This window comes from Sylvia atricapilla, chromosome 11 (genome assembly GCF_009819655.1).
Source record: "Sylvia atricapilla isolate bSylAtr1 chromosome 11, bSylAtr1.pri, whole genome shotgun sequence".
Lineage (NCBI taxonomy): Eukaryota > Metazoa > Chordata > Aves > Passeriformes > Sylviidae > Sylvia > Sylvia atricapilla.
In genome coordinates, this window is record NC_089150.1 from 9,467,421 (window position 1) to 9,492,413 (window position 24,993).

Sequence of the window (24,993 nt, forward strand, 5' to 3'; positions counted from 1 at the left end):
CTGTGGGCCCCCGGGGCAGACGGCCCACGGCACGGGGTAGAGGTGAGGCGGTCTTGCTCTGTAACTTTATTCACACGGGGGTACCCTGCAGCCCCTACCGCGCCTGCCACTGCGAGGGCAGGCGGAGGCTGGGCAGCAGGAGGCTGGGTGCTCCGGGGGGGTCCAGGCCCCTCCGGGGGATCACTGGCAGGTGTTGTAGATCTGGACCTGCTGGTTGATGGTGGCCAGCACCTCCCTCATTCTGGCCTCCAGCCCGCCCAGCTGGGCTGCTTTGGCATCCAGCACGCGCTCGTTCCGCTCATACTCCTCCTCCAGTGCTGCAGGGACAGGGGGAACGTGAGTCAGCCTGGCTCCCCACCACTGTCCCCACCACCGCCCCAGAATGCCCCTCCGGCCTCACCTCGCAGCCGCTGGAGCTTGCCCTGGGCGTCCTGCAGCAGTCCCGCAGCCTCCTCCCGCAACTGCTGTGCCCGGCTGCCTGCCTGCTGTGCCCCCTGTGCCCGATGCTCCACCAGCTCCTGTGCTGTCCGGTACCGGTCCCGAAGTGGGCCCTCCAGCACCTGCTGGGCAGTGGAGCTTGTCAGCGGGATCGTTGTGGAACCCCTGCTGCCACACCGGTCCCCCTGGTCACCCACCTGCTTGGCCTCGTCGGCCCGGTCCCGTGCAGTGTTGGCTGCCTCCTGGGCACGTGTGGCTGCCAGGCTGTTGTTTGCTCTTTTCACCTTCAGGGCATCAGTCTGCCTGTCCAGGAGCCCAATCTGCTCCATGGCACCTGCCAGCTGCTGTTCTGCACTTCCTGTCTGAGTCTGCATCTGGGGATCGGTGGCATGGGAGTTTGGTGTGGTCGCACTGACCACATGGTGAGGATGGGGTCCCATGGTCATAGGGAAGGGACTCTTACCATGCTAAGGGTTCTGTCACTGTGCTGGATGTCACCGGCAGCTTGCTGCAGTGCCTGCTCAGCCGTGCCCTGGGCTTGCCGCGCCTCCTCCAGTGCCTGCCGCACTGCCTCAGCTGTGCCCCGCACTCCCTCTGCCCGTGACCTGCAGCCAGACGGCAAGGCCTCAGCATAGCCTGGGCTGGGGGTTCCTGGGGGGATTGTGTCTGCACGTCCCTGCGCTCACCTGGCCCGCTGGGCATCCTGCAGCAGCTGCCCAGCCTGACGCACGTCACTGGCTGTCTGCTCCAGGATGGCATCCACACTGGCCAGGTTGCGCACCCGTGTCTTGATCTCCTCAGCCAGGCGGTGGATCTGGTCCGGTGCAGCAGGGAGTGACAACTCCAGTACCCGACTGGCTACCACCTCAATGCTCTCAGGATCAGCACCCTCCTCTGCAGATGGAAGAAGTCAGTGTGTTCCCTACAGCATGCCAGGGGGGAGGGGGCAGGCAAACCAAAGGGCAGAGGGGAACATGGGACAAGGCAGAGAAGCCAGAGATGGCTGGAGGGCAAAGGATGGTTGGGGCAGGGCAGGAACCATGCAATGCAGCATGGGGCAGGGGTGGCACAGCCCACGTGCAGTGGTGGGACAATGCAGTGCGGCGCAGTGCAGAGTCAGTGCAGTGTGCAGGTGTAGAGCCACAAAGCCCTGGGCAGGGGTGGCCAGCCCTCCAGGCATGCTGGCACTCACGGCTCAGGAAGGCCTTGACTTGGCTGATTAGCTCCCTCAGCTCCTTGTTGGAGCTCTCCACACGGGCCCTGGTCTGATTCGCCTTGTCCAGGGCTGCCTGTGCTCGCAACCGGGCCTCATCTGCCTTCCCCTTGGCCTCTGCCACCTGAGCATGGGCAGAGAACCTTGGTGCCAGCCCCAAGGGCTGCAGAGGGTGGCTGTGCCACCAGATCCCACCAGCACCCATGTGCCACACACCTTATGAGAAAGCTGGGCCATGTCGCTGGCAGCCTGACGCAGCTCCTCCTGGGCATGGCGTGCCCGGTCCAGAGCACTGTCAGCCTTGGACACAGCTCCACCACAGCTCAGACCACCACAGCGTCGTCCCCCATCCTCATCCCGGCACCCGGCACCCCCACAAGGGCTCTCAGCACAGGGCACATCACCTGCCGCACCGCAGACCTGCAGGGCAGCATGGGATCAGGGCAGCTCTGGGTGCCATTCCCCCCGTCCCCTCCCTATATCCCACCTTCTCATTGAGCGGGTGCAGGCTCAGTGCCTGTGCCCTTGCTGCCAGGTCCATCAGTGCCCGCCGGCTGGCCGCATTGTGGCGATTGAAGTCATCCCGCTGGCTGGCCAGGAGCTGCTCAGTGTGGTGACGGGTGGCTGCCGAGGTGCTGACAGGGCTGGGCACAGCACGGGTGGAGGCATCCGCCTGGCGCTCAGCCTCCTGTGACTCCTCATAGGACTGGCGAATACTGTCATAGGCACCTGTGAGGTGACAGAGACACTGTCAGACCCCCGGCTATGGCCTGGCCACTCTAGCCTGGCTCTGTGGTGTGGCTCACCAAGGAAATTGGAGGTCTTGAGGGTGTGTAGCCGCTGTTCCAAGTCCTGCAGGCTGTGGTTGAGGGCGCGGGCACCCCGATCCACAGTGTTCAGCACATGACTGGCATTGAAGTTGGCATCCTGAGCAGCCGTCAGCTCCCCTTCCACTCGTGTCAGCCTCTCAGTTGCCTCCTCGATCTGCTGCCTGCAAGGGAAGGGGGTGAAAAGCTGCCCCCACGACTACCCTGGGAACCGTGCCCTGTGGTAAGTACTCACCGTAGCCCCTCCATGGTGTGTGTCAAGTGGGCAGCGGTAGCAGCAGTGGCGTTGCGGGTGGCTACCACATCACGTACAGTGGCCAGGTCCTCCTCCAGCTGCCGGAAGGTGCCCTCGAAGGCACCAGCAGCCCCGGTGTGCTGCAGGAGGCTGGCCCGCTGTGCCAGCGCTCGGGTACGGGCGGCCAGATCCTGCACCACACGGTCCCAGTCCCCAAAGCAGGGGTGACAGGGCTGGCAGGCAGGGAAGGTACCAGCAAAGCCCCGGGCACACTGGTCACAGCGGACTCCAGAGATGCCAGGCTGGCAGTCGCAGTGGCCGCTGCTGCGGTGGCACTGGGCACTGGCTATGCCACGGGGGTCACAGTCACAGGCTGCAGGGAGAGTAGTGTCAGGGCACCACAGGGGCCACTGTGATCCCCCCACGGGCACTGGCTCTCACCTCGGCACTGCTGCCGTGGGTCACCCCAGTGGTGCTCCTGGCAGTCAGTGCAAGTTTGGCCCCCAAAGCCTGGCCGGCAGGAGCACTGCCCTGTGAACTGACATAGTATATCCAAGGTTGGCACTGCTGCAGCACACTCCCAGCCCCATCCCATCCCCCCAACCCCTGTCCCTGTCGTGTCTCACCTGGTTGCAGGTGGGTGTCAGGGAATGCTGGGGGTGGCAGGCACAAGGCTGGCAGCCTTGCCCGCTGGCCAGGTTCCAGAAGTTGGGGCTGCAGCGGTCACAGCTCTGGCCCTCCACATGGGGCAGGCAGTGGCACTGCCCACTGTGCCTGTCACAGTGGCACTGCTGGGGCCCACAGGTGCTGGGATCAGTGCCCAGGGGGTTGCAGGAGCAACCTGCAACCAAGAAGCACTGAGCAGAGATAGAGATGAGGGAATGAAGACAAGGATGGGGATGAGATTGCAATGGAGATGGGGTGGAAGTTCTGATGGGGACAGAGCAGGAGTGCAATGGAGACAGAGACTGGGCATCCGATGAGGTGGGGACTGGATGGAGGTGGAATGGGAGCAGCATGACGACCACTGGTGGGGATGGGACGGAGATGGGACCAGGGTCAGGATAGAGCTGGAATAAGGACAGGATGGGGACAGATGGATTGCAGTGGAGATGTGATAGCAATGGAGACAAGAACGGGCATGAGAAAAGGATATAGATGGGACGGAATAAGCTGGACACTGGGACATGGACTGGGCCACGGTGCTGGGCCTGGACAGAGGAGACAACTGTGTTCCAGGGCAGGGCTGCAGGGACTCCACAGCACTGTGCACAAGTAGGGGCAGCCATGGGTGCATGTGGTCCCCAAGGACATGTTGGCCCCTGGAGGCAAGTCTGTCTTGACATGGCAGTGGGTACTCACGCCTGCAGCTGTGTCGTGTGGCATCTCCATAGAAGCCGGGCTGGCATTCGGCGCAGTGGGGCCCTGCTGTGTTGTAGAGGCAGCGCAGGCACTGCCCTGTGCGCCGGTCGCATGCCTCTGGGTCCGTCACATCGATGTTATCGTGGCACTGGCAGGGCAGGCAGCGCCCTCCCTGCAGAGGGTCCCCATAGTACCCAGGGGCACACTCATCACAGCGAGAACCTGCTGACACAGAGCGCTGGGCAGTGCCTGGAGACAGGGCACCCTGGAAGGCACTGAGTGTGCTGTGGCAGGTACCCACCTGTGTACCCAGGGCTGCAGTGGCAGATGACCTGTTGGGAGCGGCTGTCTTGATAGCAGGAGGCAGCGAAGTGGCGGGGGGTGCTGGGCCCCTCAGGACAGGGGCAGGGCCGGCAGTGCTGCCCAGAGCCAAGCGCTGGGTTCCCAAAGTGGCCAGCTGCACACCTGCGGGCAGGAGGTCAGCAGGAGCCAGGGCTGCTGGCAGCACCCTGCCCCAGCCTGGGCACGTAACCCCACCTACCTCTGGCACCTTTCACCATCCGTGTGGTCACGGCAGCGCAGGCAGCTGCCTGTCCGAGGGTCACAGTTCTCAGCATGCCCGTTGCACTGGCAGGGCCGGCAGACAGGGAAGCCCCAGTGCCCAGGTTGGCAGCGGTCACAACGTGGGCCATGGACGCCCTCACGGCAGGGGCACTGCCCTGAGTTGATGTCACAGATGGTGCTCACTGAACCCTCACGGCTGCACTGGCATGCTGGAAAGCACAGCACCCACAGTGTCTGCCCCCAAGCTGTAGAAAGTATCCCTTCCCCACGCCCCCAGCCCTGGGATTCCCAGGCTCCTCTCCCACTGGCACTCACGTCGGCACCCGCTGGGCCCAAAGCCAAAGGTTCCTGGGGAACAGCGGTGACAGCGCCGTCCCATGACATTGGGTTTGCACTGGCACTGCCCGCCCTGGGGCTGGCACTCGGCACTGAGCGAGCCCTGGGGATCACAGAGGCAGGCTGCAGGCAGAAAGCAGGGTCAGTGTCAGCTGCTGTTGGACAGGGTGCAGGACACAGTGTGGGGCTGTACTCACACAGTGCCCCATCATGCAGGATGGCTGAGAGGCTGTGCAGGAGGCTGGAGCAAGGCTCAGCCACAGGTGAGGGCCCTGCAGTGTAGAAGGGCTGGGCACAGTGGTACCGCTCAAATGTCTCCCGGCGCTCCATGGAGCTGGGGTCACCCGCAATGAACATCTCCAGTGAGGAGTAACGAGGCAGGAGCACCAGCTGCAGGGCAAAGTCAGTGGAATGTCATGTCCCTCTCCCTGTGTTCCCTAGGGCTGCATCCTATCCCCCTGAAGAGTTGCTGTCCCCCATCCCACTGACCATGTGCCCCTCACCGAATCAATGAGCACACTGGCAGTGGGATCCTGATGAGCAGCAGCACAGCCCAGTTCCAGGCGGAGCGTGTAGGAGACACCCTGCTCCAGACAGATGGGCTGGGACAGCACCACGAACCTGAACGGGGGCAAAACACAGCAAGGGCAGCCATGGGCCTCCAGTGAGCGCCAGCACTGCCCAGCTCAACTGAGGTGCTTACCTGGCACCAGAGGGGAGGCTGGTGGAGAGCTGGTCATCGGCAGGGATGGTATTTCCACAAGGGCTGCTGGCAGAGACAGGGCTGGGGCGCAGCACCTTCAGCCTCACCTCCTGCCAGGCCTCTGGGTGCTAGCAGCCAAGAAGGGGGAGTGTCAAAAAGCCTCACCATCTGGAATTCCCCACCACTACCTCCCAATCTGGCAATATATCACACTGCTGGCTTCACCAGCTGGTGCTCACCTGGGGCTCATAGCGGATGACCACATCATACTCGGTGGAGAAAGGCACGTCACTCACATGAAACTCCACCCAGCCACCTTCCAACACGCGGGCAAAGCCTGTTCCTGTCCAGGAAGCTGGACGGTCTGAGGGGGGCTCACGCTCCACCACTGAGCCCTGGTGCAAGCAGCCATTGTGAGATGGGACCCTAAAAATTGCCTTGGCCAGCAGGCACTGCTCTGCCCTGAGTAGGGAGGCAGACTACTGCCTGCTGGTTTGAGGACCCTGCAAAGGGGCACCCACTGCCCTGCTCTGCCTGATGTCCTCCCCAGGGACACCTTCATACCTTACCTGATGCAGCCGTGCATCCTCCGCCTCATAGGTGTAATGATCCAGGTTGATGCGGTAGAAACCGGTCTCCACCTGTTCACACCGTCGTCCTACCACATGGCTGCGGCACTGGCACTGCCCTGTCCCCATGGCACACCTGGTACCCCAGCAGCACCATCAGCCTTGATGCCAGAAGGCTGATCCCTTGCCCTCTGCATCCTGACAAGGACTCACAGGTTGTTGCGAGCACCTCCCACATCGCAGTCACAGGGCCGGCAGCCCGGGATGTCATGGCTCAGTCCCCAGTGCTCAGGCTGCAGAGGACAAAGGTGTTAGAGAGAAGCCATTTGTGTACTATAGTCCAGAGCACCATGCATGGGCCATGGCATAGCCCCACTCACCAGGCACTGGTTGCAGCTGCGCCCGGTCACCAGCCGCTTGCAGAAGCACTCCCCACTGACAGGGTTACACCGGCTGCCATCAACCACCGTGCCACGGGGGTCACATTGGCACCCTGCATGGAGAGGCAGCAGTTTCCAGCAATGCCAAGCCACATGCCTGACCCCAGTAGGTGCCAGCCTGGTACCTACTCTGGCAGCCTTGCGGGTTGTCGGTGCTGAGGCCGAAGAAGCCAAGTTTGCAGCGGTCGCAGCGGGGACCAGCCACGTGCTCCTTGCAGCGGCACTGCCCCGCAATCAAGCCCCTGGCTGGGTCATCTGCACTGTCACACAGCCCACCATCCAGAGAACCCTCAGGGTCACAGTCACAGGCTGGGGAGACAGGCAGAGTCAGCACTGTGAGCACCAAAGCACCACCCTGCACAGCCTGTCCCATACTGACCCCGACACACTGCAGGGTCCCGTAGGTCCTTGGTGGGGTCCTTGTAGTAGAAGGGCTTGCAGAGGTGACAGCGACGGCCCATGGTGTTGTGTTGGCAGCCATCGCACACACCCCCACTGGTGTTCCCCGTGGCCAGGAACACGGCCATGTCAAAGTGGCACTGCCGTGAGTGCTCGTTGCAGTCACAGCCTGCAGAGACAGCACCGTGGCACGGCATACAGCACCACAGCCCACACTGGGCAGGCAGCACCCCCAGTGCCAAACCTCCCCTGCCTGGGCTCTCCTTGCTCTGATATGCAGCACCACAATCCCAGACCTCCCCAAAGTACAGGCTGCAGCACCCCAAACACTCCAAGCCAGTTTGGATGATGCCAGTCACCACCAAACCACATCCCACTGTACAGGACCCCAAAAACCCCAGCATGGCACAACCTGACAGCTCTGGCACCAGTATCACTGTGCCAGGAGCTGGTGCCAGCAGAGGCACTCACGGCGACAGGCGTTGGTGCTGGAGCCTTCAGCCGGGCGCCAGGGCAGATCTTGGTAGAAATCCTCACAGCGCTCGCAGTTCAGTCCCTGCGTGTGGTGTTTGCAGACACAGCGCCCGTGCACCTGCCAGGATGCCACAGTAAGGGGCTGCAGGACTAGGCAGCACAGCTACCCAGCTCCAGCAGGGCACACAGGCCTGGCTTGCCCTACCATGCCATCGGTGGTGGCAGGAGCCCCACTGAGTGGGGCACACTCAGAAGCATGCCCGTAGCAGAAGCAGTTGCCACGCATCACCAGCTCGTAGAGCGCATAGTAATACTTCTCCCGGATCTCCCGCCGTGAGTCCAGCAGGTTGTCCCCCAGCGTGTGCAGCTTGGTGAGGTTCACCCGAAGGTTGGTGACACGCAACAGGTCTAGGGCAGGGAGAGACCCCTGTAGGCACAGGGTGGCTGGGCACATCTATGCACAGCTCACGTCTGTGGGGCACAGTTGGGCTGGGCTGTGCATGGCACAGGAGGCTGTGGGTGGTTCAGAGGAGCTGGGCAGGTCTCTGCTCTGCTGAGCATGGCTGGGATGGGCTGTGCATGGCATGGGGAATCCATGCAGGGCTGCATGATATCAGACTGGTCTGTTGTTTTCTATATCACACAGTATTGGCCCAGGGCTGTGCATGGTTTGCCTCAAAGGCACATGGTTGCACATGGTCAGGCTGGGCTGTACATAACTGTGGGTGTTCAGCTCCCACACACGTAGCTGTGCACAGTCTGGTTGATCGTGGGCTGGGCTCTACACTCCCACAACAGAGGCAGGCTGAGACCCCAACAGTGCAGAACAACACCCATGGCATAGCACCTTTACATGTCTCAGGGCACTCACCATTGGAGGCTGTGCCCAGGAGATGGCTGTGCCTGATGGGTGCAGTCTGGGGGCCCTGGGAAGACAGGATCGCTTCCCCAGAACTGCAGTTTCCCAGTAGCCCTGCCCTGCAGATTCCTCCCCTCCTGCTCCCAGTCTAAATTTAGCCTTGGGTGATTAACCCACTGTGTCCTGTGCCCAGCCTGACTCCCCATCTTGAACTACAGCTGGTGTTTGGCTCAGCCGTGGCACAGCGATCCTCCTCCACTTAACCCAATGCAGCCTGACCTTTAGCTGCTCTCACAGGGCAGGGTACAGAGGAGCCCAAGACCCTGCAGACTGGATCAGGTCCTGACCCCTGTGTAGGGCCCAGAGCAGGGAGAGAGGAGCCAAAATAGCTACACCCAAAATAGAGCAGCCAAACAGGAGCCCAGATGGCTGGCAACTCACTTTGGATGGCAGGGCTGTAGGGGTCCCGGATGGGGATGGCAGGGTCCAGCACCCGGTAGATGACCTGGAAGGGACAGCAAGGTGATGAGAGCAGTGCAGGGGATGCCCTGACTCTCCTGGGACACTACTAGGGCCTCACCTCCCCCTCCGTGGAGGGCTCGATGTCAGAGTAGCGGGACTCGCAGACGACATCATCAATGCGGCGTGGGGGCCCATGGGGGACGTGGGGAAAAGAGGCAGCACAGTCATAGGCGAAGTAGCGGTACACTTTCCAGGTGTGCCCAAAGTCAGCTGAGCGCTCCACCAGCATGGCCGCGGGGCGGAAGGTCTGCAAGACACCCAGGCGGGACAGGGGGTAGCCCAGAGGCCCTGAGGGCGTGTTCCATCCTGTCTTGTCTCAGCCTGGGCACCCCACACGCCCCTGGGACCCACCTTGAAGGTCATGATCAGATGGGTGAAGTGGAACTCGGCCTCCAGGTCCAGCTGGATGCTGACGTGCTCCACACCTGGGGATGACGCGTGTGACAAGTGGAAGCACCCGCTCACAGGTCCCGGGGGCTCGTCCCCCCGGGCAGCCGGCAGTGGTCCATGGGCGCGGCCGCAGCCACAGGCTGAGTCACACTTCCTCAGTGTGGGAGGAAGGGAAGGAGAGAGCCCCCCGGGACGGGACAGGATGCCCCACCACCCCCACCCACTGCTCACCATTCTCCGACTGCCACCAGACTTTCTTGGGGCGGGGGGCAAAGCTGGTGACCACATTCTCGATGCGGTGACTGTTGGTGTTGGTGCGGGCATCGTAGGGTCGCCGCGAGTCACAGATGAAGCACTTTTTCTCTTCCTGCGAGTTGGGAGGCTCAATGATGTGTGTCCCCAACCCTCACCCTCGTCCGGTTGTCCCAGGCCCCGTCCCACTCACCTGGAGGTGGCTGACGATGCAGTAGGGCTGGGGCCGGCGCAGCCCGCAGGTGGAGGTGGCACTCAGGCGGGCTGCTCGCCCCACCAGCAAGTCCCCGGTGGCTGGGTAGCAGCTGCCGCGGGCACAGCCCTGGGGGGAATCGGGGGCCAGGGCCACCCCCAGGCCTGCGGAGCGGCGGGTGGCTGAGGGCGCCGCGGGGCGGGCGGGGGCGCCGGGGCCGGGGCTTCCCCTGCCGTGCCCGGGGCCCCTTCCGCGACCGCCCGGAAACAGGACCGCGGCGCCGGGCCGGACCCCGGTGCCCACCGGCCCCGCTGCCACAGGGGACACGGACTCACCAGCCAGCAGCGGCAGCAGCAGGAGGACGGCGGGGCTCCGCTTCGCCGGGCTCCGCATCGCGGGGCGCGACGGGGCGAGACGGGACGGAAAGGGGCGCAAAGGGCGCGTAAAGGGGGCGCTCGGCAGGTGCCCGCCGGTCCCGTCCCGTCTTGTCCTGACCCACCGGTTCCCCTCTCGTTCCCGTTCCCGGTCCCTTCCCCGGCCCCTTCCCGGTCCCTCCCGGCCCCTCCGAACTGGCGGCAGGCGCAGCGCTCGGGGCTGCGCGGAAAGCGCGGGGCGGATCCCGGCTGGAGCGGGGGAGCGGGCCGGCCGAGAGAGGCGGGAGGAGGCAGGAGCAGGCCAGGCAGAAGGCATCGGACACAGGCACACAACAGTTCAGGGCTTTATTTGCAGGCGCGCCCTCACTAAAGGCACCTGCAGAGTGGACGGGACTCCCGGGCTCGGGGACCTGCGGGGCGGCGGGGCAGGACCGGCCCCCGGCCGCGCCAGTGGTCCCTAGCAGGTGGCGTAAGCGTTGGCCCTCTCCCGGATCTCCTGCAACAGCCCGGTGACCTGCTGCTCCAAAGCCTGCAGTCGTGTCACCTTTGCCGCCATCGTCCGTTCATTGGCCCCAACGCGCTGCTCCAGGTCTGTGGGACGGGCAACATGGTCACAGTGCAGCCTCCCACCGTGTCCCGTATCACCGTCGGGACACCCGGTGGGAATGGGCGCGGAGGGGACAGGGAGATGCGTGGGGACGTGGCAGGGAATGTACTCCACCATGTGCTCCCCCCTCACCTTCCAGCTTCTTCTTGCTGTTGCTGACCTTATCCAGGAGGTCTCGGGCCTCTGCCGTCAGCTGCAACACACGCTGCAGGGGCCCACCAGACACCCCGTCCAGCATGCCCACACGATTCTTCAGCACCACATAACGCTGTGTTACCTGTGCCAGGTCCTGGCAGCAGAAGGGCATGGTGAGGCTGAGCACCCACAGCACCCAGTACCTGCTCGGTGCCACGCATAAACCAGGCAGGGATGGAGCTCACCTGGCTAAGCATCCCCGAGGTGATGGTGGCACGCTGTGCCCTGTCCTTGGCTTGCTGGGCCATGTGGCGAGCATCCTGGTCACGCTCCTGCAGGGCAGTGATGTGCTGTGCCAGTTCCCGCAGCCGCCGCTGAGCCTGCGATTCCTTCCTGTCCAGCACCTGCAGCCTGCGCTCCGCCTGGCAGGTATGGACACAGGCTGCAGCAGGCACAGCAACCACCATGCCAGTGGTGCCAGCCCCACTGCCCTGGCACCTCCCCAATGCCAGCCGTATTTCCCCAGCGCCAGCCTCCCTACCCATAGTGTGCCCAAGGCATCAGTCTTGCTCTCCACATCCCTGATCCCATTTCTCCTAGCGATTATCAGCTCCACTCCCCCAGCCCATGCCCCTCACCTCCCTGGTTCTCTTCTCGGCCACCTGGATGGCATCCCTGGCACTGTGCAGAGTGCTCCCTGCTGTTATTGCCTGTGTCCGTGCTGCATCCAGTGCCTGCTGTGTCCCCATCAGCTCATCCCTTATGCCTTGGGCTCGCTCCCTGCAGCAACACAGGATACTACAGCCCTTGCCAGTGCAGGGGGACTGACCCTATCCTCTGCCTGCCTCAGCATGTCTCCACCACTTGCCTGGCCTTCTGTCCCTGTGCCAGCAGGTCCTGTGCCACAGCCAATTCCTCCGCTGTGCTGTTGTGAACTGCGTCCACCCCCTTTAGCTGGCTGATGCACTCCTGCATCTCCCTCAGCAGCTCCTGGATCTGTCCAGGGCTGCTGGGCAGGGAGATGTTCAGCACCTGCTGGGCCACCAGCTCGATGCTGCCTGGGTCAGCTCCCTCCTCTGTGGGGACATGGGAGCAAGGTGGGCTCACGGTGGGCTTGCTGAGTCCTGTCATGCCCATGTGCCCACTCAGTGCTGGCACTACCTGCCAGGAAGGCCTTGATCCGGCGGATGAAGTCCCGCAGCTGGGCCGTCGCCTTCTCTGCACGGCTGCGGGCAGCCTGAGAACGCTCCAGTGTCTCCTCTGCCCAGCTGCGTGCCCCCTGTGCCAGCTCCTGCACCTCCTGCATCTGAGGGGCACCTGGCTGAGCAGGGGGCACAGGGCAGCCTCGGGAGGGGGCATTGGGGGTGAGCAGAGAGTATGAGCGGACAAGATGTAAGCCTGCAAAGGAGCATGGAAGGAGGGTGCAAGGGGACAGAGGGTATAGCAGTGGCCCAATGGAGCATGCACACAGGTGGCACAAAGGGCATCTCTGAAGGGCATATGAGATACAGAGCTAAATGCTTGGGGGCGTGGAAAGGGAAAAAACAGGACATAGAAGGGGGTCATGCAAAGTGGCATGGAAAGAGCACAAACAGGACACGCAAAGACAACACAAGGGGACTCCAGAAAGTGCCATGGAGCAACCACCCCTACCTTCTGTGCCACAACACCCATCTGCTCTAATGTCACCTCCAGCTGCTGTGAGGCATTATGGGCACTACTCAGGGCTCGAGATGAGATAGGCAGTGCTCCTGCACACCCAGGGCCACCGCAATGTCTTGTCCCTGCACTGTCTCGGCACAAGGCTCCTCCACAAGACGCGTGCTTGCAGCTCCGGTCTCCGGGTGCCCCACAAATCTGTGATGATGCCAATGGTGGAAATGGCAGCTCAGCACTACATGGGGGGTGACACCCATGCCACTTCTGCCAGTCCTGCTCTCACCTTCTCATTGATCCTGGCAATGTTGAGTCCCATCACCCGTTTTTGTGCCTCCCGCAGGGATTTCCGGGCTGCGGCTGTGCCACGGCGGAAAGTATCACCCCTCTGCCGCAGCGCCCGCTCAGTTGCCTGCTGTGTCATCTGCGCCCTACTTAGCTCGCCAGCTGTGCCATTGGCCACCACCTCTGCCTGCCGCGAGGCCTCCATCGATGCCAGGACGCTGCGGTAAGACTCTGCAGGTGCGGGTGTCAGGGTTTGGCCAGGATGGCTGCCACCAAACCCAAACCTCACTGGTTGCTCTTACCACTGAATCCGGCTGCAGCTACAGTGCCAAGAAGTATTTGAAGGTGGGAGGTCGTTCGGTTGAGACCTTCCAGCTCATGGCTCAGCTCAGCTAGCCGGTTATGGTGCTGCATATCCGCCTGTGCCAGCTGGTCTAGATGTCTCTCCAACTGTTGAAGGTGCTTCCAGAAGTTGTCCAGTTCCATCCTTTGGGTAGGGAGGGGGGCTTCAAACTTTCAGGGAGGACAAGAGGGGGTCCCTCCACCCCAGCCCTACATGCACACTTGCCTGGTGCCACCCAGCTGCCTGGGCAGTCCATCGAGGAGGGGACCACCAGGGCTGTCCCACTCTCCCAGCAGCCGTTCCACATGCCCCAGAGCCTCCTCCAGCTCCCGCAGGCGACGGGGGCTGAGTAGGAGTGCAGAACTCCCCTCCCTCAGTGCCTGCACCTGTGCCCCAAGGCGCTGCAGCCCTTCCCGCAGGCTGCCCACGGCCAGGTCCCAGCGCCCAAAGCAAGGGTGGCAGGGCGAGCAGTGGGGGAAGGGCTCCTGGTAGCCCCGCTGGCAGCGGTCACAGCGCAGCCCCCCGAATCCCAGGCGGCACCGGCACTGCCCGTTGTCCTGCTCGCACTGTGGGCTCTCAGCACCCAGCGGCTCACACTCACAGGCTGCAGAGACAGTTGGTGGTGTGTCCCAGCCTTCCCATGGAGCCCCATGCCCTCCATCGTGTCCCAGCACCCCACCATATTCCCCTGAATCTGTCTCCAGAATCCAATCTATCCCTAGCATCTTCCATTGTCCCCACAGTTCCACCAAGTACTCTGGGTACCCTGAGTCCAGCATGTCCCCAGAGACACACCATGTCCTCAGTGTTCCCCCATGTCCCCAGCATCCCACTGTTTCCCCAGGTCTGCCGTGCCCACAGTGTTCCACCACGTTCCCAGACCTCCTGAGTCCCTTGTGTCCCCAGTGTCCCACTGTCTCCTTAGTGTCCCATATTCAAAGTCTCCCACCAGGTCCCCAGGGTCCCCATTTCCCCAGAGTCTCACCATGCACCCAGAGTCTCCCCCCACATCCCCTGTCCCCAGAGCCCGTGCTCCCCCAGTCCCTGGGATGTGCTCCCACCTCGGCACTCCTGCTCAGGGTCTCCCCAGTGGTGCTCCTGGCACTGGGAACAGACACGACCCCCGAAGCCAGGCCGGCACTGGCACTGCCCTGTCACCTGCAGTGACAGTGCCATGCTCACTGTGCAGCTTGCTGTGCCCCAGGAGGGCAGTGGTGCTGTAGCAGGGTGCCAGGGGACTCACTGTGTCACAGGCAGGGTGCAGGGCGTGTATGGGGTGGCAGCCACAAGGCTCACAGCCCCTTGGCCCCCCCAGGCTCCAGAAGTGGGGTGCACAGCGATCACAGCTCTTGCCCACGACATTGGGCCGGCAGGCACAGGCTCCTGTGCCACGGTCACAATCGCAGATGCCATCAGTGCAGTGGGAGGCCAGTGTACCCCGTGGGTCACAGCCACAACCTGCAGGAGAGTGGGTGGCCATATGGGGCTCAGCCTATACCCACTGCCCAGGCAGCGTGCTGCTGGCCCCAGCACTCCAAATCTGCCTGACCCCAGTTCTCCCCAGTCTGCCTGGCCTCCAATCCCTGAACAGCCCCAACACCCCTCATCTCAACACCCCTACCGATCCCCATCTCTGTTCCCCGCCCAGCCCCAACACAGGCACAGCCCTATGCCCCTTCTAACAGCCCCAAATTTATCCTGGCCCTGAACCCTAGTCCCACAACATCCCCAAATTCTCCCTGACCCAACCCAAATCACCCCACACCCAACCACAGCCCCACACCTCATCATTGTCTTGAGCTCCTGCATCACTTCAGCCTCCCTATCCCAAACCTCCGTGCAGCCCCAGCCCTGCAGAGCCCCCTGCCCCGCTCACGCCGGCAGCTGCGCTGCAGGGCATTGCCGTAGTAGCCAGGCTGACACTGGGCACAGCGTGGCCCAGCAGTGTGGTACAGGCAGCGCAGGCACTGTCCCGTGCGGGAGTCGCAGCCCTCTGGGTCGCTGGCGTCGATGTTGTTGTTGCACTGGCAGGGCCGGCACTCCCCCCCCTCCATCTCTGGAGCCCCAAAGTAACCAGGGGAGCAGCGATCACAGCGCGGCCCTGCAGAGAGGGGGGCTATAGGTGCTGGGGTCCCACAGCCTCAGTGCAGGGGGTCCCTGCTGCACTGTGCCTGCTCTGCCCCTCACCAGCGTATCCAGGAGCACAGACGCAGATGATGTGGTGTGTCTCATCGTCAGCATGGCATGTGCTCCCATGGTAATGCCGTGTGCCAGGGTAGCCAGGGCAGGGGCAGGGCCGGCACTGCTGCCCCGAGCCCAGCACAGGGTTCCCATAGTAACCATCCTGGCACCTGAAAGGACAAGGGGGGACACAATGGGTCCCTCCCATCCATGATATACCATCCCACCATCCCATCTCATTCCATCGTATCCCATATCATCATATCTCACCCTATCCTAACCAACTGTATCTTTCCCATCCCATCCAATTATATTTATCCCATCCCACACCATGCCATCCCATCTTATTCTACTCCATCCCATCACATCCATGCCACCTCCTCTCAACCCATCCCACCATCCCAACGTATCTCATCCTGTCCTACCCCACTGTATATATCCCATCCTACGTCACTCCACACCATCCCCTCCTCTTGCTCACCTCTCACAATGCCGTCCGCTGGTATGGTCACGGCAGTGAAGACAGGTGCCCGTCCGGGGGTCACACTCCTCAGCGTGCCCATTGCAGTGGCAGGGCCGGCAGGTAGGGAAGCCCCAGTGGCCGGGCTGGCACTGGTCACACTGCCGGCCTACAGTGCCAGGCTGGCACCGGCACTGCCCACTTACCTTGTCACACAGCTGGGATACCGAGCCCTCTGGGGAGCAGGTGCAGGCTGCAGGGCAGCACAACTCAGGTCAGGCATATGGATGCAGGGACACAGGCACGGACAGACAGACAGACAGGCAGAGGACCAGCGCCCAGAACATGCTCACTCCACGGGATGGCTGTGGCAGAGAAGGGCTCACACAGACACACAGGTCCACAAGATCATGAGTGAACAGACAGATGGGTGAGTGCAGGACAGCACAGTGCTCACAGGGGGCACCTGTGGATGGATGGATGAGTAATTGTGACTGGACCTACAGGCTGCAGGACAGCAGGGCTGAGATGGACACATGCACTGACAGAGGGTCAGATAAGTGAACAGGGCAATGAAGAGGGTGCTGATGGATGGACAGGCAGACAGGAGAGACAGCAATTCCTCGCAGATGAAGATCTCACTACTCACGGCTGCATCCCAGGGGCCCAAAGCCGTAGCTGCCGGGGGCACAGTGGTCACAGCGTCGGCCGATGACATGGGGCTTGCACTCGCACTGCCCGCCCTGCACCTGGCACTCGCTGCTGCGGGAGCCCTGTGGGTCGCACTGGCAGGCTGCAGGAGCAGGACCAGCATGGGGCCAGGGCTGCCTTACCTGCATCTGCCCACACCTGCCCATGCCTGCCCCCACCTCCCGTGCCCTGCCACTGCTCTCCTGCACACCATGCCATGGGCATGGACAAAACCTGACCCACTGCCCCAGGCAGGGCTCCACCCCTACCCACTTGTCAGTCCCATCCCTGCCCACTCACGCAGTGCCCCGCCGTGCATCAGGGCTGAGACGCTGCAGACCAGGCGGGCACAGGCCTGGGCCAGGGGATGAGGGGGGGCCATGCGAAACACCTCCAGGCACTGGTACCGCTCCAGCTCCTCCTTGCGTGCTGCTGCCTCTGGCCCATGGAACCCAGGCAACTCTGATACCCGCGGCAGGAGCACCAACTGTGGGGAGGGAAGAGCAGATGGGGCTGGGGGGCATAGCCAGCCTCCACTGTGGGACCTACCACTAGGCTGGATGCATGTGCTCCAGGACAATCCCAATGCTGATGGGGTCAACTACCCCAGCTCCATCAACAGCCCCAGCTCCACTGACATCCCCAGCCCCATCGATATTCCCATATAAATTGCCATCCCCAGAAGCCTCCTTATCCCATTCCATGCTGACACCCCTATGCCAACCCCAACTCTATCTAAGTCCCCAGTCTCACTGACATCCCCTTCTCCATCAACATCTACTTCTTCCCCATTCCCATTCCCATCATCATCTCATCCCCATCTCCACCCCATCCTATTTCATCCCATCCTATCCCCATCCTGACCCCACGTACATCCCCAGAGGGGGGTCACTTCCCACTCCAGCCTGTGGTTCTCGATCCCTGCCCATGATACCACCTCTCCCAAGTCTCAAGCACAAGGTGCAGTGGGACCCTCCTCACCGAGTCGATGAGGATGAAGGCTCCAGGATGGCGCTGGGTGACACCAGCCCGCTGAAGCCGCATGGTCACCTCATAAGGGGTACTAGGTTCGAAGCAGAAGGGCCGGGACAGCAGCACGTACCTGTACAGTCAGGTATTGGGGCATGGGCACAGCATGGCCATGGAGACAGTGAAAGGATTGCAGCAGGACCCAACTACCTCCCTTGTTCCCATCCCCAGCCCACCCCAGCCCATCCCATTGCACCTCTGGCTGTGGGGCAGAATCTCGCGGTACATCTGCTCAGAGGGTAGCAGGTTCCCACAGCGAGAGCTGGTGGGTAGCGCCCGGGAGCTGACACTGACCACGGCCTCCCAGTCCTCGGCTGACTGTGACAACAGGCGAGGTAGTGTCAGGGCTGTGATGTGCCATACACACCGTGGCCATGGTTGTGGCTGTGCTCACCTCGGGCTCATAGCGCAGCAGCAGCTCGTAGTCCATGGGGTAGGGCACGTTGTCCACACGGAAGGTCAGGCCGGCCCCGTCCCGCACCCGGGCAAACCCCAAGCCCGTCCACGTCACCATGCGCCCGGCACTGTCCCGCACCACCTCCTCCACATCCAGCTGGGCAGGGCACCGGCACAGTTTGTCCCTGACTTGATCCCCAGCCACTTCCGCCCTGCAGTGCTTCACTGTGCTCTCCCCTACTACCCCAGGGCTCACCTTGGGGGGCTGCTGGCGGCTGTGGCGCGAGGGGACAGGGGCATGGGGACCACGGGGGGAGCTGCGCTGGTGCCGTGAGCGTCCCTTCCGCCCCACCGGCTCCCTGGTGTCATATTCCAGGCAGTCCTGGGACACCTCTGCCCGAACGGCACCCTGCAGGGATGGGGTCAGGGCATGGTGGCCGTGCACAGGGACAGCCATGCACAAGAACAGCCATGCACAGGACATGGTAACAGCCACATGCAGGACAGGGTAACAGCCATGCATAGAGCACAGCAGCAGCTATGCATGGAGCATGGTGCACATTGACAGCCATGCACAGGGACCCCCAAGAAGACTCACCGGAAGCTGAGGGTGGCTGTGGCCATGGCCGGTGGCCTGCTCGGCCTCATAGGTGTAGTAGTCGAGGGGGGCACAGAAGAAGCCGGGTTGTACCTGGTCACACTGCCGCCCCATGATGTGGGGACGGCAGGGACATGCCCCATCCTCCATGGAGCACCTGGGGGTGACCATCCTGTCCCTTCATCTGTCCTTCTGTCTGTGTCTTCATCCATCCCTACTTCCATCTCTGTCCCTATCCCTCCATCTCTGGGGATAGAGATCCCTCTCTTTCTCCCTCCATCCCAGTCCTCATATCTCCCCAGCCTTGTCCCTATCCCTCCCTCCCCCCATGTGTGACTCCCTGCCCTGTCCCCACTCTCGCCCCCACCCCTGCCCCTCCAGGTGCTGTGCTGGGCCTCACCGGTTGTTGTAGGCTCCCCCGAAGTCACAGGCACAGGGCCGGCAGCCCCCCAAGTCGTAGCTCAGACCCCAGAACTCGGGCTGCAGTGAGGAGGGGACATGTAGGGCGGGTGTGAGACCAACCCAGCCCTAGGGGATGCCATGGGGTTGAGGACAGGCAGGCCCACAGGCATGGTGTGGGGCAGGCTGGGGCACTCACCACACACTGGCTGCAGGAGCGCCCAGCCACAAAGCGTTTGCAGTAGCAGTCCCCACTGATGGGGTCACACGGGGAGCTGCCTGCCACTGTGCCCCGTGGGTCACACCTGCATGCTGCCCCCACACATGCACATGTGAGGGGGTGCTGGTAGGACCACAGCCTGCATGCTTCATGCCCTCCTTCCTTACCCCATATCCATCCATCTTCATCCCTTCCATTCCCTCCCTCCATCACCATCCCTCCATCCATTCTCATACAGCTATGCCACATGCCTACATCCCTCCATGTCTCTATCCCCGATCTTTCCATCCTCATCCCTCCATCGCCATCCCTCCATCCCTCCATCCTCGTCCACCCCATCCCCATTCCTCCATCAACATCCCTTCATTTCCTATCCCTCCAACTTCATCCCTTCATCCCCACCCCTCCATCACTCCCCCATCGCCATCCCCATCCCTTCTCCCACGCCATCCCTGGCTCCCAGCTCACGCTGGCAGCCCAGTGGGTCGCCATGGCTGAGGCCATAGGCGCCATGCCGGCAGCGGTCGCAGCGGGGACCGGCCACATTCTCCTTGCAGCGGCACTGCCCCGCAATCATGCCCAGTGCCACGTCTGTGTGCCCATCGCAGGCACCTCCATCCAGAGAGCCTGCTGGGTCACAGTCGCACGCTGCCAAGAAAAAGGATCATGAGGAGTTCTGGCTGCTGCCACCAAGAGCTGTGAGGCTGGGACAGGTGGCACCAGGGAACCATGGGGTTGGGACAAGTCATGGGGCTGGGATCCCAGGACACTCACGGGCACAGGCAGTGGGGGACCGGATGTCGGAGCGAGGGTGCCGGTAGTAGAAGGGCTTGCAGAGGTGACAGCGACGGCCCATGGTGTTGTGTTGGCAGCCATCGCACACACCCCCACTGGTGTTCCCCGTGGCCAGGAACACGGCCATGTCAAAGTGGCACTGCCGTGAGTGCTCGTTGCAGTCACAGCCTGCAGAGACAGCACCGTGGCACGGCATACAGCACCACAGCCCACACTGGGCAGGCAGCACCCCCAGTGCCAAACCTCCCCTGCCTGGGCTCTCCTTGCTCTGATATGCAGCACCACAATCCCAGACCTCCCCAAAGTACAGGCTGCAGCACCCCAAAACCCCTGGCATGGCACAGCCTGACAGCCCTGGCACTCACGGCGACAGGCGTTGGTGCTGGAGCCTTCAGCCGGGCGCCAGGGCAGATCTTGGTAGAAATCCTCGCAGCGCTCGCAGTTCAGCCCCTGCGTGTGGTGCTCACAGACACAGCGCCCGTGGATCTGGGGGAAGCACCCAGCTCAGAGTGGCTGCCAGGTCCCACTGGGCACCGTGCCGTGCTGGTGGGTGCATGCCTCACCATGCCGGGGACAGAAGGTGTCGGGGCACCCGGTGCTGGGGCACAGTGGGCTGCGTGGCCATGGCAGAAGCAGCTCCCCCGCAGCACCAGTTCATCCACAGCGTAGTAGTACTTGTGCAGCACCTCCTGCCGTGAGTCCAGCAGGTTGTCCCCCAGCGTGTGCAGCTTGGTGAGGTTCACCCGCAGGTTGGTGACACGAAGCAGGTCTGGGGGTGTGTCACTGTTAGAACCTGCCCTGACGCCAGCCAGCCCCGCATCCCCGGCCACATACCCTGTATGTCTGGGCTGTAGGGATCTGCTACAGGGATGGAGGGGTCTAGCACCTTGAAGATAACCTGTGAGAAGCAAGGAATGGGTGATCCCATTCCACCCAGACCCCTGTGCCTGCTCTGCACCACCCTATCCCCACGCACCTCCCCATTGCTGGAGGGCTCGATCTCAGAGTAGCGTTGGTCACATAGCACCTCATCCACGAGCCCCAAGGGCTGGCTGGGGATTCCAGGGAAGAGCTTGGAGCAGTTGTAGGCGAAGTAGCGGTACACTTTCCAGGTGCGCCCAAAGTCGGATGAGCGCTCCACCAGCATGGCCGCGGGGCGGAAGGTCTGCGAGACACCCAGATGGGATGGGGCCAGACCCACAGCCCCTCAAGATCCATCCTGTCCCGTTCCATTCCATCCCAGCCATCCATGTACCAGGACCCACTTTAAACTTCATGATGAGGTGGGTGAAGTGGAACTCGCTCTCCAGGTCCAGGCGGATGCTAACATGTTCCACACCTGGCAGACAGAGAGAGATAGAGATGGCTGACGCTGGGAAGACCCCCATGGCCACGCAGCCCCACAGCACATGCACATGGGGCAACCCCACTGCTGCCCTGACCTCACCATTCTCTGACTGCCACCAGGTCCGTTGGTCATGGGGGCTGCTCAGGTAGATGACATTCTCAATGCGGTGGCTCTCAGGCAGGGATGGGTCACGTGAGTCACAGGTGAAACATTTCTCCGAGTCCTGTGCCAGGGAGTGGCACCATCAGGATTAGGTGACTGGAGGCTGCACCAGTGCCTGGCTCTGTAGGTCTATGCCAGAGCCGTTCTGGGGCTGGGTGGGCTTACCTGGAGGTGACTGACGATGCAGTACTCCTGGGGCCTGTCCAGCCCACAGGTGGAGGTGGCACTCAGGCGGGTGGCTCGCCCCACCAGCAGGTTGCCAGTGGCTGGGTAGCAGCTGCCACGGGCGCAGCCGTGGCTCAGGTCAGGCTCCTGCCAACCCCCTGCCACCAGTGCCCTCACTGCAGAGAGCATGAGGGCATGGGCTGGGGGCTGCACTGGGGCACCTGGGCACCCTCCATTCCCCCGTGCACCCACCCCACCCCCAGCCGTCCCATCCTGTCCCATCCCTGCATCTCGACCCACTGATGCAGCACGAAGCTCCATGATCCGGAAAGGTGCTGGCAGCAGCGCCGCGGCCTCGTGACCAGGGGCAGGGAGCGGGGTGAGTGGGGGGCTGGGCTGCCCGTGCTCCTGGGGGCCCGGGCAGCCCCAGGGTGCCGAGAAGTGCCGCAGGGAGTCGGGAGCCAGGTCAGGCGCTTGCTAATCCCGACAGGGCTTAGTGCAGCCTGGATTCCCCGCTGGGTTTTGTGGCAGTCAGGCCATGGCTGCTGCCAGGCAGGGAGCATCGCCATTGCCACTACCTCTGCTGCCCCTCACCCTCCACCCAGACTGGGGTCCCTGAACAACCACAGCTCCCAGTGCTGTGGGTATGCAGGGTACCCCCGAGGCCAATGCTTACCCAGGAGGAGAGCAAGCACCCAGAGGTCCATGGGCAACCACGGGATCTGCCTGGTGGAACACGGAGATGGCACTGCGGTAGGGTGCAGGGTGTGGCATGGGGTGCAGGGTGGCTGGTCCCTGTCCTGTCCTGGCTCTAGCATGACTGTGCAGTCCAGGATGCACACACCCCCACACTGGCATGATGGTGCTTTCCAGGGACAACGCAAGGAATCAGGGGCAGTTGGGTCTGAAAATCCTCCGGGATGACATGCAGTGCCCACCTGAGCAGCTCTGGCGGACTGTCACACACACACTCAGGCACACAGCCATGCTATGCCCCACCAGAGCCGGCAGGAACTGTGCCATGCCCCATCCTGCCTGGCTCAGAATGGACCTATCCTTTTGAGAGAGTCACTAGTGTCCCTAGGGGGTACCAGCACCGGGCCAGGGCCAGCCTGGGAGGGGCGCCAGGAATGCCGGAGCCGGCTGGGCAAGGGCGTCCCTGACTCTGGCCGGGGTCCCGCTGTTAAATTTAGGTTGGAGCTGCCTTTTGTGTTTCCTTCTCTCCCGGTACTTCCCGCTCCCTGCCTCGCAAGTGCTGGATCAAAGCCTGGTCCCGGCTCTGCCCAAACACATCTCTCCTGTCCCCCGCATAGAGCCAGCCCAGGGCAGGGGGGCTCGGGGCGGCGGGGGGAGCCGCGACTCTGTCCTGGCATCCGCCCCGCTCGAAGCCATGCCAAGGGCGATAGGCAAGGTGGTGCAGAGCCACGTGCTGGCACGAGGGTCCCCGAGCCCCGCGAACCCCCTGTACCTGGCGTCCTGCGGCATCCGGCGGGACCAAGGCCAGGGGCGAGGGCGGCGTGGGACCCGCTGCCCCTGGCTGGGCGCGCAGAAATGAGCTGGGGCAAGGGCAGCGATGGGATGGCGGCTGGTGGCCCCCCTTCCCCGTGTACGATTCTTATTCAAATGGGCTGCCCGCTGAAAGGGACGGCGGTCTCCAGGCTACGGGAATGTCACTGCCGATTCCTTCTGCCTGGAGGCCCCCGCCGCCCGCCCGCCCGCGGAGGCCAGGCCGGCCAGGCGTCGGCAGCCCGGGCACGCCCCGGCCCCCAGGCGGCACGGTGGGCCCCGCGGCAAACAAAAGGGCGCCTCGTGGGCTGGCGAGCCAAAAGCACCGCGTTCCCTGGGCTCCCGGCACGGCGCGGCAGGAACGTGCCTGCTGCCAGTGGCAGTGGGGCGTCGGGGGCAGCATGGCGGGATGGGTGCCTGATGCTCCAGGAACCGGCGGGTACAGCTATACAGGGGTCACTGCACCATTCTTTGCCCCACCTGAGGGTTTATCATGGCTAAGGCACCTGCACGGCTACGCTGCAGGGTGGAGCCGTACAGGACATCTGCTCCACCAGGAGCTCACCCGGGCACGGCCACGATGCTGCCGGATGGGAACGTCCCTCCCAAGGTACCTGTCCCTCCCCACTGCCACAGCTCCCTGGGCGAAGTCCGGCACACGTCAGCCTCAGGAAGCGCATGGCAGGGGTGGGGGTATCCAGCCTGTCACTACCAAGGGACCCCGCAGCCCCCTCCTTGTGTGCTGCCTCATACCAGTTCTCAGCACCCAGCCTGTGCCATGGGGCTGTGCCGTGTGCCAAGAGTTGTGCCAATGCCCCAGAGCTGTGTCGTGCCCAGGGTATCCCCTATGGCACATCGGCTCCTACCTGTGCCCGTGGGAGCCTCGGGTGCTGGGCAGGTGGCTGGTGGCCCGGGTGGGCTGCAGAGTCGGAGGCCCGCTGGGGTCGGGCTGGACTCGGGCTGGGCTCTGCTGCTGTTCCTGGAGGAGGGCGGCCGGTGCCTGTCTCCTCCTCCGGCAGCCGTGCCAGGCGAGGGGAGGGACCTGCTCGCACCGAGGTTTAGCCAAGGTGAGGCAGAGGAAGGTACATGCTGGCAGTGGCCCACGTGTGACATAGCAGTGTCCCGTGCCTAGGCTGGCCGAGAGAAGGCACAGCATTCCCACAGGTCTGCTGTGCCCGGTTGTGCAGCATGTGGGGCCGCTGAGACAGACAGCTTGGCTGGGACTCGCCCTGCACTGCACGGGCCCGTCTGTGCCTCTTCAGGGCACATCGCTAGCAGCGGCACCGGGAGCCCTGCACAGCACTACCCCAGCACTACCCATGCCAGATGGATCCTGTTCTTGCCCAGTGCTGGCACGGTGGGCACTGCCGTACCCCACTCACCCCTGTGCTGGTCGGTGCTGCCTGGATCCTCTGGACTGGCCGGGCTGGGTGCTGAGCAGCCCCGGAGCCCTGCAAGGGAGCACGGCTGTGCACCGGGGCCGGCTTCCACAGAGACCTCGCTGTCACGCAGGGATAGTGCCTTTTATTAGCCGAGGCTGAAGGAAGGAAGAGGAGCTGTGTGCACTCCACACCAAGGCCACGCTCTGGCCACCCGCCGCCAAGCAAGGTCATGGGCAGACAAAGAAGCAGTTCTCAGCCGTAGGGATGCCAAAACCCACTCCCCCAGGGACACCCTGAGACAGTCAGGCACCTCAGCAGTACAAAAGGTGCTGTGGGCAGTACCCTACCAGCTCTCCATAGCCATGCAAGGCACTTGGAAGCCTGGAGGAGGAGCTAGGCTGTGCCCGGCGAGGCTCCAGCCGTGCAGGCCGGTGGTCAGGCACCACTACCACCTTCTGAGCTGGGAGAGCTGGCAGGAGATGAGCT

At 63.1% G+C, this 24,993-nt stretch overlaps 2 protein-coding genes across 2 annotated transcripts; both read right to left on the reverse strand.

Moving 5' to 3' along the window:
• Positions 1-51: 51 nt before the first annotated feature.
• On the reverse strand, positions 52-10,299 carry LAMB2 (laminin subunit beta 2). The gene is made up of 33 exons (XM_066326595.1): positions 10,112-10,299; positions 9,777-9,940; positions 9,563-9,698; positions 9,293-9,366; positions 9,000-9,188; positions 8,861-8,924; positions 7,766-7,968; positions 7,558-7,678; positions 7,067-7,255; positions 6,817-6,996; positions 6,628-6,740; positions 6,461-6,540; positions 6,248-6,383; positions 5,918-6,073; positions 5,679-5,806; positions 5,479-5,596; positions 5,173-5,365; positions 4,955-5,098; positions 4,617-4,848; positions 4,377-4,540; positions 4,076-4,297; positions 3,340-3,554; positions 3,155-3,251; positions 2,714-3,086; positions 2,458-2,642; positions 2,139-2,380; positions 1,868-2,071; positions 1,631-1,775; positions 1,125-1,332; positions 902-1,043; positions 636-812; positions 401-560; positions 52-317 (listed from the first exon to the last, which is right to left on the reverse strand). The coding sequence occupies exons 1-33, from the start codon at positions 10,167-10,169 to the stop codon at positions 181-183; spliced, it is 5,349 nt and encodes a 1,782-aa protein (XP_066182692.1). The 5' UTR covers positions 10,170-10,299; the 3' UTR covers positions 52-180.
• Positions 10,300-10,478: 179 nt separating this feature from the next.
• Positions 10,479-24,291, reverse strand: LOC136365908 (laminin subunit beta-1-like). Its single transcript, XM_066326617.1, has 35 exons — positions 23,992-24,291; positions 22,296-22,345; positions 21,620-21,795; positions 21,392-21,515; positions 21,210-21,283; positions 20,921-21,109; positions 20,779-20,842; positions 20,508-20,713; positions 20,310-20,430; positions 19,924-20,112; positions 19,618-19,797; positions 19,129-19,241; positions 18,931-19,010; positions 18,531-18,687; positions 18,189-18,341; positions 17,931-18,089; positions 17,733-17,854; positions 17,489-17,609; positions 16,808-16,994; positions 16,467-16,610; positions 15,839-16,070; positions 15,364-15,527; positions 15,053-15,277; positions 14,420-14,634; positions 14,238-14,334; positions 13,402-13,780; positions 13,136-13,320; positions 12,835-13,064; positions 12,546-12,749; positions 12,054-12,198; positions 11,757-11,968; positions 11,531-11,668; positions 11,138-11,314; positions 10,890-11,046; positions 10,479-10,741 (listed from the first exon to the last, which is right to left on the reverse strand). Exons 1-35 carry the CDS (start codon positions 24,279-24,281, stop codon positions 10,608-10,610), a joined length of 5,793 nt encoding a protein of 1,930 aa, XP_066182714.1. The 5' UTR covers positions 24,282-24,291; the 3' UTR covers positions 10,479-10,607.
• Positions 24,292-24,993: the final 702 nt, after the last annotated feature.